The following is a 15,417-nucleotide window of genomic DNA, read 5'->3' as shown; positions in this document are numbered from 1 at the left end:
AGTCCTCGCGTGCCGATGCGCACCGCGCATGCGCGGCCGTCTTCCCACCCGAACTGGCTCGTGTTCGTCAGTCCCATATGTAGCAAGACAAAACAAGGGAAGACACAACTCCAAAGGGGAGGCGGGCGGGTTTGTGAGAATAATCAGCCTGCTGTCCTCAGAGAATACCTTCTACAGGTATGTAGCATTCGCTTTCTCCAAGGACAAGCAGGCTGCTTGTTCTCACTGATGAGGTATCCCTAGCCCCCAGGCTCACTCAAAACAACAAACATGGTCAATTGGGCCTCGCAACGGCGAGGACATAACTGAGATTGACCTAACAATTTTTCCAACTAACTGAGAGTGTAGCCTGGAACAGAATAAACATGGGCCTAGGGGGGTGGAGTTGGATTCTAAACCCCGAACAGATTCTGAAGCACTGACTGCCCGAACCGACTGTCGCGTCGGGTATCCTGCTGCAGGCAGTAATGAGATGTGAATGTGTGGACAGATGACCACGTCGCAGCTTTGCAGATCTCTTCAATAGTGGCTGACTTCAAGTGGGCCACTGACGCAGCCATGGCTCTAACATTATGAGCCGTGACATGACCCTCAAGAGCCAGCCCAGCCTGGGCGTAAGTGAAGGAAATGCAATCTGCTAGCCAGTTGGATATGGTGCGTTTCCCCACAGCCACTCCCCTCCTGCTGGGATCAAAAGAAACAAACAATTGGGCGGACTGTCTGTTGGGCTGTGTCCGCTCCAGATAGAAGGCCAATGCTCTCTTGCAGTCCAATGTGTGCACGTTCAGCAGGGCAGGAATGAGGACGGGGAAAGAATGTTGGCAAGACAATTGACTGGTTCAGATGGAACTCCGACACAACCTTTGGCAAGAACTTAGGGTGAGTGCGGAGGACTACTCTGTTATGATGAAATTTGGTGTAAGGGGCCTGGGCTACCAGGGCCTGAAGCTCACTGACTCCACGAGCTGAAGTAACTGCCACCAAGAAAATGACCTTCCACGTCAAGTACTTCAGATGGCAGGAGTTCAGTGGCTCAAAAGGAGGTTTCATCAGCTGGGTGAGAACAACATTGAGATCCCATGACACTGTAAGAGGTTTGACGGGGGGCTTTGACAAAAGCAAACCTCTCATGAAGCGAACAACTAAAGGCTGTCCTGAGATCGGCTTACCTTCCACACGGTAATGGTATGCACTGATTGCACTAAGGTGAACCCTTACAGAGTTGGTCTTGAGACTAGACTCAGACAAGTGCAGAAGGTATTCAAGCAGAGTCTGTGTAGGACAAGAGTGAGGATCTAGGGCCTTGCTGTCACACCAGATGGCAAACCTCCTCCAGAGAAAGAAGTAACTCCTCTTAGTGGAATCTTTCCTGGAAGCAAGCAAGATGCGGGAGACACCCTCTGACAGACCCAAAGAGGCAAAGTCTACGCTCTCAACATCCAGGCCGTGAGAGCCAGAGACCGGAGGTTGGGATGCAGAAGCGCCCCTTCGTCCTGTGTGATGAGGGTCGGAAAACACTCCAATCTCCACGGTTCTTCGGAAGACAACTCCAGAAGAAGAGGGAACCAGATCTGATGTGGCCAAAACGGAGCAATCAGAATCATGGTGCCTCGGTCTTGCTTGAGTTTCAACAAAGTCTTCCCCACCAGAGGTATGGGAGGATAAGCATACAGCAGACCTTCCCCCCAGTCCAGGAGGAAGGCATCCGATGCCAGTCTGCCGTTGGCCTGAAGCCTGGAACAGAACTGAGGGACCTTGTGGTTGGCTCAAGATGCAAAGAGATCTACCAAGGGGGTGCCCCACACCTGAAAGATCTGTCGCACTACTCGGGAGTTGAGCGACCACTCGTGAGGTTGCATAATCCTGCTCAGTCTGTCGGCCAGACTGTTGTTTACGCCTGCCAGGTATGTGGCTTGGAGCACCATGCTGTGACGGCGAGCCCAGAGCCACATGCTGACGGCTTCCTGACACAGGGGGCGAGATCCGGTGCCCCCCTGCTTGTTGATGTAATACATTGCAACCTGGTTGTCTGTCTGAATTTGGATAATTTGGTGGGACAACCGAACTCTGAAAGCCTTCAGAGCGTTCCAGATCGCTCGTAACTCCAGAAGATTGATCTGCAGATCGCGTTCCTGGAGGGACCAGCTTCCTTGGGTGTGAAGCCCATCGACATGAGCTCCCCACCCCAGGAGAGACACATCTGTAGTCAGCACTTTTTGTGGCTGAGGAATTTGGAAAGGGCGTCCCAGAGTCAAATTGGACCAAATCGTCCACCAATACAGGGATTTGAGAAAACTCGTGGACAGGTGGATCACGTCTTCTAGGTCCCCAGCAGCCTGAAACCACTGGGAAGCTAGGGTCCATTGAGCAGATCGCATGTGAAGGCGGGCCATGGGAGTCACATGAACTGTGGAGGCCATGTGGCCCAGCAATCTCAACATCTGCCGAGCTGTGATCTGCTGGGACGCTCGCACCCGCGAGACGAGGGACAACAAGTTGTTGGCTCTCGTCTCTGGGAGATAGGCACGAGCCGTCCGAGAATCCAGCAGAGCTCCTATGAATTCGAGTCTCTGTACTGAGAGGAGATGGGACTTTGGATAATTTATCACAAACCCCAGTAGCTCCAGGAGGCGAATAGTCATCTGCATGGACTGTAGAGCTCCTGCCTCGGATGTGTTCTTCACCAGCCAATCGTCGAGATAGGGGAACACGTGCACTCCCAGCCTGCGAAGCGCCGCTGCTACTACCGCCAAGCACTTCGTGAACACTCTGGGCGCAGAGGCGAGCCCAAAGGGTAGCACACAGTACTGGAAGTGACGTGTGCCCAGCTGAAATCGCAGATACTGTCTGTGAGCTAGCAGTATCGGGATGTGCGTGTAGGCGTCCTTCAAGTCCAGAGAGCATAGCCAGTCGTTTTCCTGAATCATGGGAGGAAGGGTGCCCAGAGAAAGCATCCTGAACTTTTCCTTGGCCAGATATTTGTTCAGGGCCCTTAGGTCTAGGATGGGATGCATCCCCCCTGTTTTCTTTTCCACAAGGAAGTACCTGGAATAGAATCCCAGCCCTTCTTGCCCGGATGGCACGGGCTCGACCGCATTGGCGCTGAGAAGGGCGGAGAGTTCCTCTGCAAGTACCTGCTTGTGCTGGAAGCTGTAAGACTGAGCTCCCGGTGGGCAATTTGGAGGTTTGGAGGCCAAATTGAGGGTGTATCCTTGCCGGACTATTTGAAGAACCCAACGGTCGGAGGATATCAGAGGCCACCTTTGGTTAAAAACTTTCAACCTCCCCCTGACCGGCAGGTCGCCCGGCACTGACACGTTGATGTCGGTTATGCTCTGCTGGAGCCAGTCAAAAGCTCGCCCCCTGCTTTTGCTGGGGAGCCGTGGGGCCTTGCTGAGGCGCACGCTGCTGAGAGCGTGCGCGCTGGGGCTTAGCCTGGGCCGCAGGCTGTCGAGAAGGAGGATTGTACCTACGCTTACCAGAAGAGTAGGGAACAGTCTTCCTTCCCCCATAAAAACGTCTACCTGTGGAGGTAGAAGCTGAAGGCTGCCGGCGGGAGAACTTGTCGAAAGTGGTATCCCGCTGGTGGAGCTGCTCTACCACCTGTTCAACTTTCTCTCCAAAAATATTGTCCGCTCGGCAAGGAGAGTCCGCAATCCACTGCTGGATCCTATTCTCCAGGTCGGAGGCACGCAGCCATGAGAGTCTGCGCATCACCACACCTTGAGCAGCAGCCCTGGACGCAACATCAAAGGTATCATATACCCCTCTGGCCAGGAATTTTCTGCACGCCTTCAGCTGCCTGACCACCTCCTGAAATGGCTTGGCTTGCTCAGGAGGGAGCTTGTCCACCAAGCCCGCCAACTGCCGCACATTGTTCCGCATGTGTATGCTCGTGTAGAGCTGGTAAGACTGGATTTTGGCCACGAGCATAGAAGAATGGTAGGCCTTCCTCCCAAAGGAGTCTAAGGTTCTAGAGTCCTTGCCCGGGGGCGCCGAAGCATGCTCCCTAGAACTCTTAGCCTTCTTTAGGGCCAGATGCACAACACCAGAGTCGTGAGGCAACTGAGTGCGCATCAGCTCTGGGTCCCCATGGATCCGGTACTGGGACTCAATCTTCTTGGGAATGTGGGGATTACTTAGAGGCTTGGTCCAGTTCGCCAGCAATGTCTTTTTTAGGACATGATGCATGTGTACTGTGGATGCTTCCTTAGGTAGAGAAGGATAGTGCAGGAGCTCTAACATTTCAGCCCTGGGCTCGTCCTCCACAACCATCGGGAAGGGGATGGCCGTAGACATCTCCCGGACAAAGGCCGCAAAAGACAGACTCTCGGTGTGAGCGTCGAGAGGTAGACTCCCTCGCCAGCACCGGCGAAGCTCCCTCCGCCGACGTCGTCGGGGAGCCTTCCTGGGAGGCGGCCGCAGTCGGAGACCTCACCCCGGGCAAGGGGCCAGCCGGCGCCTCACTCGACGGTACCGGTGGCGCAAGCACCCCCAGTACCAGGGGGGAAGGGCGCAACAGCTCTCCCAGGATCTCTGGAAGAACGGCCCAGAGACTCTCGTGCAGGGCGGCTGTGGAGAAAGACATAGAAGCCGATGCAGGCGTCGAGGTCAGAGTCTGTTCCGGGCGTGGAGGCTGTTCCGGGCTGTCCAAGGTGGAGCGCATCAACACCTCTTGAACAGAGGGTGAGCGGTCCTCCCGGTGCCGATGCCTACTGGGTGCCGACTCCCTCGGCGACCCAGAGCTCTCGGTACCGATGCGGGAAGGAGATCGGTGTCGATGCTTCTTTGACTTTTTCAAACGAAGCATGTCACCGGAACTTCCCGGTACCGACGAGGAGGACATAGAATCCAACCGTCGCTTCCTCGGGGCCGAGGCCGAAGAAGGTCGGTCTCGGGGGGTCTGTACCGCAGGAGCCCTCAGGGTAGGGGGAGACCCACTCGAAGGCTCACCGCCACCAGCAGGGGAATGGACAGCCCTCACCTGCACTCCAGTCGAAGCACCACCGTCCGACGACATCAGCACTAGTGGAGGTCCCGGTACCACCGACGCCGACACAGCCTTTCGATGTCTAAGTACGGACGATGCAGAGGGTCGATGCCTTGATGCAGTCGATACAGTCGATACAGTCGATGCCGAGGTCGAAGGTCTTGAAGCTGTTGACGTTGATGCACTCGATACTCCCGGTGCTGTTGCCGACGAAGAGCCCGAGAACAACACGTTCCACTGGGCCAATCTCGCTACCTGAGTCCTTTTCTGTAAAAGGGCGCAAAGACTACAGGCCTGCGGGCGGTGCCCAGCCCCCAGACACTGAAGACACGACGCGTGCCTATCAGTGAGCGAGATTACCCGGGCGCACTGGGTGCACTTCTTGAAGCCGCTGGAAGACTTGGGCGGAAAAATCACGCCGGCGAAATCAAAACTCGTAATGGCGGTAAAGGCACCAAAAAGAGGGAGAGAAAAACTCGAACCGAGGCCTCAAAAGGGCCTACCCCGAAAACGAAAGGAAACTTAGCGGGGCAAAAACTTTTTTTTTTTTTTAAGCAAAAAGCTCAAAGACGCGCGAGGGTCAACTTAAGGGGCGCGAACGGCACAAACACGACCGTCCCGAGCGCGGACAAAAGAAGACTGACGAACACGAGCCGGTTCGGGCGGGAAGACGGCCGCGCATGCGTGGTGCGCATCGGCGCGCGAGGACTAGCAAAGGCCTTTGCTAGTAAAGTGTTCCGATTGGAGGGGCTGCCGTGGACGTCACCCATCAGTGAGAACAAGCAGCCTGCTTGTCCTCGGAGAATAATAATAATAATAATAATAATAACTTAGTTCCTCAGGACCAAAGTCCACCACCCTAACCACTAGGCCACTCCTCCATCTCTGAGACCTGGTTGAAAGAGAATAACCAGTGGGACACTGTCATACCGGGGTACAAATTATATCGTAGTGATAGGGTGGATTGAATTGGTGGAGGGGTAGCATTGTATATTAACAATTCCACATGTAAAGGGAAAAAGGATAGTGATAGGAGTGTACTACCGTCCGCCTGGCCAGGATGAACAGACAGATGCAGAAATGTTAAAGGAAATTAGGGATGCAAACAAACTGGGCAACACAATAATATTGGCTGATTTCAATTACCTCGATATTGACTGGGTAAATGTAACATCGGGGCACGATAGGGAGGTAAATTTCCTTGATGAAATCAAGGACAGCTTTATGGAGCAGCTGGTACAGAAGCCGACAAGAGAAGGAAAACTTCTAGACCTAGTCCTTAGTGGAGCGCATGATCTGGTGCGGGAGGTAATGGTGCTGGGGCCACTTCATAACAGTGATCATAATATGATTGGATTTGATTTTAGCCTTGAAGTAAGTATACAAAGGAAATCAAATATGTTAGTGTTTAACTTTAAAAAAGGAGACTATGATAAAATGAGAAGAACAGTGAAAAAAAAAACTTAGAGGAGCGGCTGCGAGGGTCAAAAATTTTCATCAGGCATGGATGCTGTTCAAAAACACATTCCTGGAAGCCCAGCCCAAATATATTCCGCGTATTAAAAAAGGAGGATGGAAGACCAAACAAAAGCCGGGGTGGTTAAAAAGTGAGGTGAAGGAGGCTATTAGAGCTAAAAGAAAATCACATAAACATGCTAATAAGAATGGTGAATTGCTGGCACACTTGGCTTAGCCTCGACAAGGTCCATTTAAAACTGATAAGTACATAAGTGCATAAGTAATGCCACACTGGGAAAAGACCAAGGGTCCATCGAGCCCAGCATCCTGTCCACGACAGCGGCCAATCCAGGCCAAGGGCACCTGGCAAGCTTCCCAAACGTACAAACATTCTATACATGTTAGTCCCGGAATTGTGGATTTTTCCCAAGTCCATTTAGTAGCAATTTATGGACTTGTCCTTTAGGAAACCGTCTAACCCCTTTTTAAACTCTGCCAAGCTAACCGCCTTCACCATGTTCTCCGGCAACAAATTCCAGAGTTTAATTACGCGTTGGGTGAAGAAAAAGTTTCTCCGATTTGTTTTAAATTTACTACACTGTAGTTTTATCGTCTGCCCCCTAGTCCTAGTATTTTTGGAAAGCGTGAACAGACGCTTCACATCCACCTGTTCCACTCCACTCATTATTTTATATACCTCTATCATGTCTCCCCTCAGCCGTCTCTTCTGCAAGCTGAAAAGCCCTAGCCTCCTTAGTCTTTCTTCATGGGGAAGTCGTCCCATCCCCACTATCATTTTAGTAGCCCTTCTCTGCACCTTTTCCATTATATCTTTCTTGAGATGCGGCGACCAGAATTGAACACAATACTCAAGGTGCGGTCACACCATGGAGCGATATAACGGCATTATAACATCCTCACACCTGTTTTCCATACCTTTCCTAATAATACCCAATATTTTATTCGCTTTCCGAGCCGCAGCAGCACACTGAGCAGAAGGTTTCAGCGTATTATCGACAATGACACCCAGATCCCTTTCTTGGTCTGTAACTCCTAACGTGGAACCTTGCATGACATAGCTATAATTCGGGTTCTTTTTTCCCACATGCATCACCTTGCATTTGCTCACATTAAACGTCATCTGCCATTTAGCCACCCAGTCTCCCAATCTCGTAAGGTCCTTCTGTAATTGTTCACAATCCTGTCACGAGTTAACGACTTTGAATAACTTTGTGTCATCAACAAATTTAATTACCTCGCTAGTTACTCCCATCTCTAAATCATTTATAAATATATTAAAAAGCAGCGGTCCTAGCACAGACCCCTGAGGAACCCCACTAACTACCCTTCTCCATTGTGAATACTGTCCATTTAACCCCACTCTCTGTTTCCTACCCTTCAACCAGTTTTTAATCCACAATAGGACTTTTCCTCCTATCCCATGACCCTCCAATTTCCTCTGTAGCCTTTCATGAGGTACCTTGTCAAATGCCTTTTGAAAATTCAGATACACAATATCAACCGGCTCCCCTTTGTCCACATGTTCGTTTACTCCTTCAAAGAATTGAAGTAAATTGGTCAGGCAAGATTTCCCCACACAAAAGCCGTGCTGACTCAGTCTCAGTAATCCATGTCCTCGGATATGCTCTGTAATTTTATTTTTAATAATAGCCTGTACCATTTTCCCCGGCACCGATGTCAGACTCACTGGTCTATAATTTCCCGGATCTCCCCTGGAACCTTTTTAAAAAATGGGCGTTACATTGGCCACCCTCCAATCTTCCGGTACCACGCTCGATTTTAAGGATAAATTGCATATCAGTAGCTCCGCAAGCTCATTTTTCAGTTCTATCAGTACTCTAGGATGAATACCATCCGGTCCAGGAGATTTGCAACTCTTCAGTTTGCTGAACTGCCCCATTACGTCCTCCAGGTTTACCGTGAAGTCAGTAAGTTTCTCCGACTCGTCCACTTGAAATATCATTTCCAACACCGATATCCCACCCAAATCTTCCTCGGTGAAGACCGAAGCAAAGAATTCCTTCAATCTCTCCGCTACGTCTTTGTCTTCCTTGATCCTTCCTTGATCGCCCCTTTTACCCCTCGGTCATCCAGCGGCCCAACCGATTCTTTTGCAGGCTTCCTGCTTTTAATATGCCGAAAATTTTTTTTACTATGCTTTTTTTGCCTCTAATGCTATCTTTTTTAGTGGAGGAGTGGCCTAGTGGTTAGGGTGGTGGACTTTGGTCCTGGGGAACTGAAGAACTGAGTTTGATTCCCGGCACAGGCAGCTCCTTGTGACTCTGGGCAAGTCACTTAACCCTCCATTGCCCGCCGCATTGAGCCTGCCATGAGTGGGAAAGCGCGGGGTACAAATGTAACAAAAAAAAAAATCTTTTTTTCGTAATCCCTCTTGGCCTTCTTTATCTGCACCTTGCATTTGCTTTGACACTCCTTATGCTGCTTCTTGTTATTTTCAGATGGTTCCTTTTTCCATTTTCTGAAGGCATTTCTTTTAGCCCTAATAGCTTCCTTCACCTCACTTTTCAACCAGGCCGGCTGTCTTTTGGAGTTCTGTCTTTCTTTGCTAATTTGTGGAATATGTTTGGCCTGGGCCTCCAGGATGGTATTTTTGAACAGTGTCCATGCCTGTTGTACAGTTTTTACCCTCTCAGTTGTCCCCCTAAGTTTTTTTTCCACCGTTCTTCTCATTTTATCATAGTCTCCTTTTTTAAAGTTAAACGCTAACGTATTTGACTTCCTGTGTATACTTACTTCAAGGTTGATATCAAAACTGATCATATTTGTACTGTTCTAACAGAAATCCGGAAAATATAGATATTGAAATTAATCATATTATCATGAATTATTATGCTCAGTTATATTCGTTCCCAGACCCTTCACCGTTGGAAAGCACTATGTATTTGTCTGGTTTGGACCTTCTGGTGTTAGATCTGGAAAGTCTGAATTTACTCAATACCCCTATTGGGGAGGAGAAGGTGTCCTGGGCAATACAGAAGAGCCCCCTAGGAAAGGCTCCAGGGCCTGATGGTTGCAGAGGGGAATTTTATAAGATGATAAGAAGCGAGGTTGTTCCCCTGCTGACATCAATACTCAGTTCCATAGTGGAAGCAGGACAGTTACCTAACTCGCTGTGGCTAGCTCAGATCATTGTTCTGCCCAAGCCGGGTCGTGACTTGAACAAAATGAAATCTTATAGGCCAATTTCCCTGCTCAATTATGAAGCCAAATTATTTGCAATAGTCTTAGCCAATCATCTATCCCACCTTCTCCCCGATGTGACCGAGGAATCACAAAGTGGGCTTTGTGTTGGATCATACTATTACTATGAATGTGTGAAAGACTTATTTTATTATTGGCAAGCATCAGACTTCATCCATAGACTGGCCCTTAAGGAACTGGGAGAGGCTGAGATATTCTTGGAATGAGCCATGGGAGTAGCGGGCGAGCATGTGTCTCTTGGTTTTATTGTGTTTTGATTCAGCAATCTGCCTCACCCATCCTACATAATAAAACGCACCTCCAACATTCTGAAGCTGAGAAAGTGAAGCCTTCAAGCCTTGAAGCATTCCTGCAACATTCCAGAACTACGTGTCATCAATTGAGGAGATGGAGCCTTACAGAGTGCACGAATGCTTCAAGGCTTCATTTTCTCACACACACACACACTCACTCTCTATCTCTCACATACTCTCTCTCTCTCTCTCTCTCTCTCTCTCTCTCTCTCTCTCTCTCTCTCTCACACACACAGACTCACACACACACTCTGTCTCTCACACACTCTCTCTCTCTCTGACACAAACACACACACACACTCTGTCTGTCTCTCTCTCACTCATTCTCTCTGACATACACACGCCATCTCTCACCCACACACTCTCTCTCAAACATACACACTCCGAGGAAAGGGGGGCATGGCACTCGGAGGGAAGGGGGGGCCAAGAACTCGGAGGGGAGGAGAGAGAGGGAGGGAGGGAAGGAGGGGGTCATCGAACACAGAGCCCCACACATACACACTCACTCTCTGTCTCTCACATACACTCTCTCTCTCACTCTCTCACACACTCATACACTCTGTCTCTCTGACACAAACACACACACACTCTGTCTCTCTTTCACTCATTCTCTCTCTCACTCACACACATTTTCTCTCTCAAACATACACACTCCGAGGAAAACCTTGCTAGCACCCATTTCATTTGTGTCAGAAACGGGCCTGTTTTACTAGTTAAATATATTTCTATTTGGGAGGCACTGCTAGGCACTACTTTTACTACTAAAGACTGGGATGCAGTTTTTAAATGTCTGCTCTGGATTTCTATAGCCAGCAATTTAGTTGAGAATAGCTATAAAATGTTGTATCAATGGTATCACACTCCTGCTCGTTTACATAAAATATATCCTACAGTTTCAGACACCTGTTGGAGAGCCTATGGTGAACAGGGCACCTTTGTTCACATCTGATGGTCCTGTTCCATGGCAGTGCATTATTAGGACATGATTTTTGCTTTGATTTCTGAAATCATTGGGTTACCTGCACAAAAATCTATGGGTTGTGTTCTTTTATATATTGAGCCAAAGGAGCTTCCAGGGAAGTATGTCCACTTAATCTCACAGAAACAAAGGCTACTATCAATAAATAGAAAATAAAATTAATTTTTCTACCTTTGCTGTCTGGTCTTTTAATTTTTGTAATTGTGTCTCCGGTTTCTACTTTCCTCTGTCTTCTCTTAACTCTTTTGCCAAGGTCTCCTGGTCCATCTGGCATTTCTTCTCTGTCCATGACCATCTTCCTGCCATGCTGAGCATCTCATCCTCTCTGTATCTTTATTCTTGCCCTGTCCAGAAACATCCCTCTGTGTCCCTACCCCCCTCCCCATATCCAGCACCACATCTCTATGTCCCTATCCCTCCTCATGTTCAGCTTTTCCCCTTTTTTCTCCTTCCCCATCCCTGATCCCCTCTTGTCTTTCCTCCGCCAGGACCAGCATCTCACTTTCTTCTCTCTTGTCCTTCTCTCCCCTTTAATCCACTGTCTGCCCCCTTTCCATCCAGCCTCTGCCCCCTTCCATCCAGCATCTGACCTCCTTCTCCTTCCACCCATCTGCCCTCTTTGTCTCCCCTTCCATCCATGGTCTGCCCTCCTTCTCTGCCCCCTTTCCATCCAACCTCTGCCCTTTCTCTCTCCCTCCCCACCTCTTCCATCCAACCACCGTCTCATCTCTGTAACCCCCTATCTAGCATTTACCTCTTCTCTATTCCCCCTCCTACCCTGACACCCCTGCTGCTACTTCTTCTCTAGAGTAGTAGCGACAGCAAAAGAAGCTAAACTCACCATGGGATGGTGACTGGACTCTCTATTGGCCAGCTGCCGGTCCTGGCTGCTTGATGTCACTTCCTGTTCTGGGGCAGATCCAGCAGCCCGCGCCAATAGGGAGACCAGCCCTGTGGTGAGTTTATCTTCTTTTGTCACCAGCAGCTTGGGTGACAGCAGTAGCTTGGGTGACAGTGGGAGGGAGGTGGGGAAGTACCAAATCGGGACTCCCAATTTTTGATAAAACAAGTCAGTTTGAATCAATTCACCCAAAGTGAATCGGTGAATCAATTTGAATCATGAATTGGACAGCACTAGTGGATAGAAATGTGGGTGTAGGCAAAGTGCTCGTCAGGGACGTCCATAAAGAATGTCCTCCCCCCCCCCCCCCCCCCCACGATAATAAAAACGTCCTTTTTGGACGTCCTTCACTCAGCTGAGAGACGCGTTGTGATTGGCTCAGAGACTTCAAGGTCTCTTAGCTGAGTGAAGCACGTCCAAAAATGACGTTTTTATTATTTGGGGGGGGACGTCTTTTTGGATGGACGTTCTCAACTGCACTCTCCTGCAACGATCGAGCCGCATCGGAGCCTTCCTGCAGCAGGCCGTGGAGGGGGTGAGCGGCGCGGCATCTTCCTTTTGGGTGGCACAGAGGCGTATTTGGCATGCGCAGAGCAGCCAGCATAACGCTTGGCTGCTCTGTGCATGCTCGACCGGCCGACTGTTTACCGATGGAATAGAGAATGCAAGTAAGCTACAACGAGCAGCTCATTTGCAATCCTTTTCCTTGATGCATGCCCGTTCCTTACCGATTCGCTAAGGGAATCGGCAAGGGAAGGGCTTTAACTATTTTTTAGTGCATCTTGGCCTTGAGCAAAGACAGCAGAAAGTGAGGATTTGCTCTGCCTATGAGGGATTGCCCTTTACTTAGAGGAAAATTTATGATTACCTAGAGAAGAGGCAGAGTTTGAAGTGACTGCAGGGAGAAATAGAGACTGATGTAGTTGTTTCCCTTTATCAGGGTGTGAACTGCCTAATTTCTGGGAAGTATGTTTATTCTTCTCTTTGCACTTTGTTTGATTTACTTACAGTTAGAAGAGAAGGGGGTGGGATAGAGAAACTGTGGGCCTTGCCCTCCAGCGCTTCCAGCCACAGAATATAAGATAGTTGGATAAATCATCCTGGCTGGGCTCTGCTTTCATTCATATGGAGCCCCAGAAGGGGGGGGGGGGGGGACAGAGAATGAGGCAGCGCAAGAGGCGTTGGGAGCAACATGACCATGAAGTGAATGTAAAACCAGAAACGGTCAGTGCCACCTGAAGAAACTAAGAGAAACTATTTTTTTCCTCTGAGGAGACTGTAGCACATGATGAGAGAATTGGTACGGCCCGCGGACAACAAAGATTGAAAAGAGGGCAGGCTCGAGGCAGCACAGGAGTCAGAACGCCGGCACGTAAGTCTCCAATGGATGACGTCACCGCACAGTGCACGCATTGGCACTGGAAAATACATGGGGGTTTTTTCGCCAACATTTAAAAAACACACTTGCCATCAAGGAGTTATATTGCCCCCCCCCCCTTTTTTTAAAGTAACATACTAGGACAATCTACCAGGGATCAAGGCATAGGGCAAATGTCTTCACCACTCAACCACCACACTACTCTACATGCTCCTTATCTAAAGTTAAATTATGTACTGGATATTATTTCTTGCCATACACTGTGTTAAAATAAAATACCACATTTAGCTGCATTATTGGCAAATAATGCATGCTATTGCCAATTATTGCATGTTCATTAGTAAATTGCTTATCGAATACAGCCCTTATTTTCCATTAATCTGGCAACATTTTACATGGATTACAAAGTTATATAAAAGGAAAAATTAATAATGGAACATAACACGTAAACACAGAAGCAGTTGTAAATTTTCAGGAGAATGCTTTCGGTATCCACCTCGAGTGTCTACTCCATGACTGACACACTGGGGAACACACACCAGTTGAAGTAACCCACACAACTTAAGGCCATTTTCTGCATCAATTTCATTGTCTTAGCAAAAGCTGTTGCTGGGACTCGGAGAAGAAAGGGGGGGGGGGGGCTGATGGGGGTTAGGGAGAAGGGGGGTTGCATTCAAAAAACTGTGCTTTGGGTCATTGAATGGAATCCACCTAAAAGCATTCCCTCCCCCAAAAAGACATTTCTGCAATGTAAATACATGGAGCCTCTTTTGAATATAGGATGGACTGTCTTTATTCATATTCAATTACAAGGGGGTTGGGAGGGAATTGGGCACTTGTTTACTTGTTTGTATATTTGTCAGCTTTTTGTACTCAGAGCCCCTGGTACTGCTTTTACAGTGATGTGGTTTAAATAAATTTGATAAAGAGTGAAAAAAAATGTGAAATTGTCCATCGATTAAATGACTTGTATTTATGCTCATCACTATTTTTTACAATATAAATGTATTTCCAAATGAACAGAAATATAAAGTGTAATTGTTACCACAAATGTTTCTGCTGTGTCACTAATCAGCCCGGCAATAGCAGAGACATGTATTTCAGGTCCATAGTAAGAAGGTCCCATGTTAACGTATTTGCCAAAAATAGCTTTGTCTTTCATCATAGTTCCATCTACAAGGGGAAGCTTGATTGTCCTAAAAACGAGGGAAACAGGAAAATATTTTGCATGGAACCTAGCACTGCTGTAAATGTCTAGCTCCAAATTCCAGTCTGATATTCTCTATAATTGAGAAGAATTACAAATTAAATGACAGATTATATTAATTTAAATTTAATTTAATTGTGCATTTCTATTTCACTTAGATCAAAAATAATGTCTAAAAGCAGATTTCAATAAAAATTAAAAACAGAGATTAGATATAAAATAATATATAAAATAAAAATAAGGTTAACATTAACAACTCATTTCATAAGAAAATATTTCTGAACTAACCAAATAATGAGTTTGACATCATAGTTCTAGTAGTTTAGCATTCCATAATTCTGGGCCAATACCAATCATATAATGTTTCTTTATAGATTGCAATCTAAGTGATCTTTTTACCAAGCTGTGGTAAGTGCTAGCACACACTTACCGCAGCTAGAAAGGATTTAACGCGGCATGCACCGAGGTGTCTGGTGGTAATTGTGTACTCTGCATCCACTAAAAAATTATTTTATTTTTTTACTGAGGAGGCATTCGGGGGTGGAGAGTGGGCGCTTCTATGCTAATCAGTTAGCACATCGGCAATGGTGACACGCTAACTGATTAGCGTGTGAGCCCTTATTCCCTACAAAATAGGAGGCAGTAACAGCTCACATGCTAATCATTTTTAACAGCCACATACTGGGACCGTTTAGAGCTCTCGTGGTTTGGACAGATTGTCACATTGAAAATTAATATTCTCCCTCGATTGATGTACCTTTTTCAGGTTCTCCCTCTTAGCCTATCTTGGAGTTTTCTTTCCGTCCTACAAATCTGAATGAATCACTTCAATTGGCACAATAAAGAACCCCGGTTGCCTGGCTCTCTCTTATATTGAGATCCTCGGAAGGGTGGTCTGGGAGTGCCCAATGTTGTTTGGTACTATCGGGCAGCGCAGGCTCAGGCAGCATTGGAGTGGTTCCAGGCAT

General features: G+C 48.0%; 1 protein-coding gene across 1 annotated transcript in view; it reads right to left on the bottom strand.

Moving 5' to 3' along the window:
• The window catches only part of CFAP43 (cilia and flagella associated protein 43), a 254,521-nt gene that overhangs the window by 204,049 nt on the left and 35,055 nt on the right, over positions 1-15,417 (bottom strand). The window contains exon 5 of the mRNA XM_030202783.1: positions 14,288-14,438. Coding sequence (XP_030058643.1) covers positions 14,288-14,438 — 151 coding nt within the window. The remainder of the gene's footprint in view (positions 1-14,287; positions 14,439-15,417) is intronic.

Source organism: Microcaecilia unicolor, chromosome 5 (genome assembly GCF_901765095.1).
Source record: "Microcaecilia unicolor chromosome 5, aMicUni1.1, whole genome shotgun sequence".
Taxonomy (NCBI): Eukaryota; Metazoa; Chordata; class Amphibia; order Gymnophiona; family Siphonopidae; genus Microcaecilia; species Microcaecilia unicolor.
This window is presented reverse-complemented; position numbering and strand designations above follow the sequence as displayed.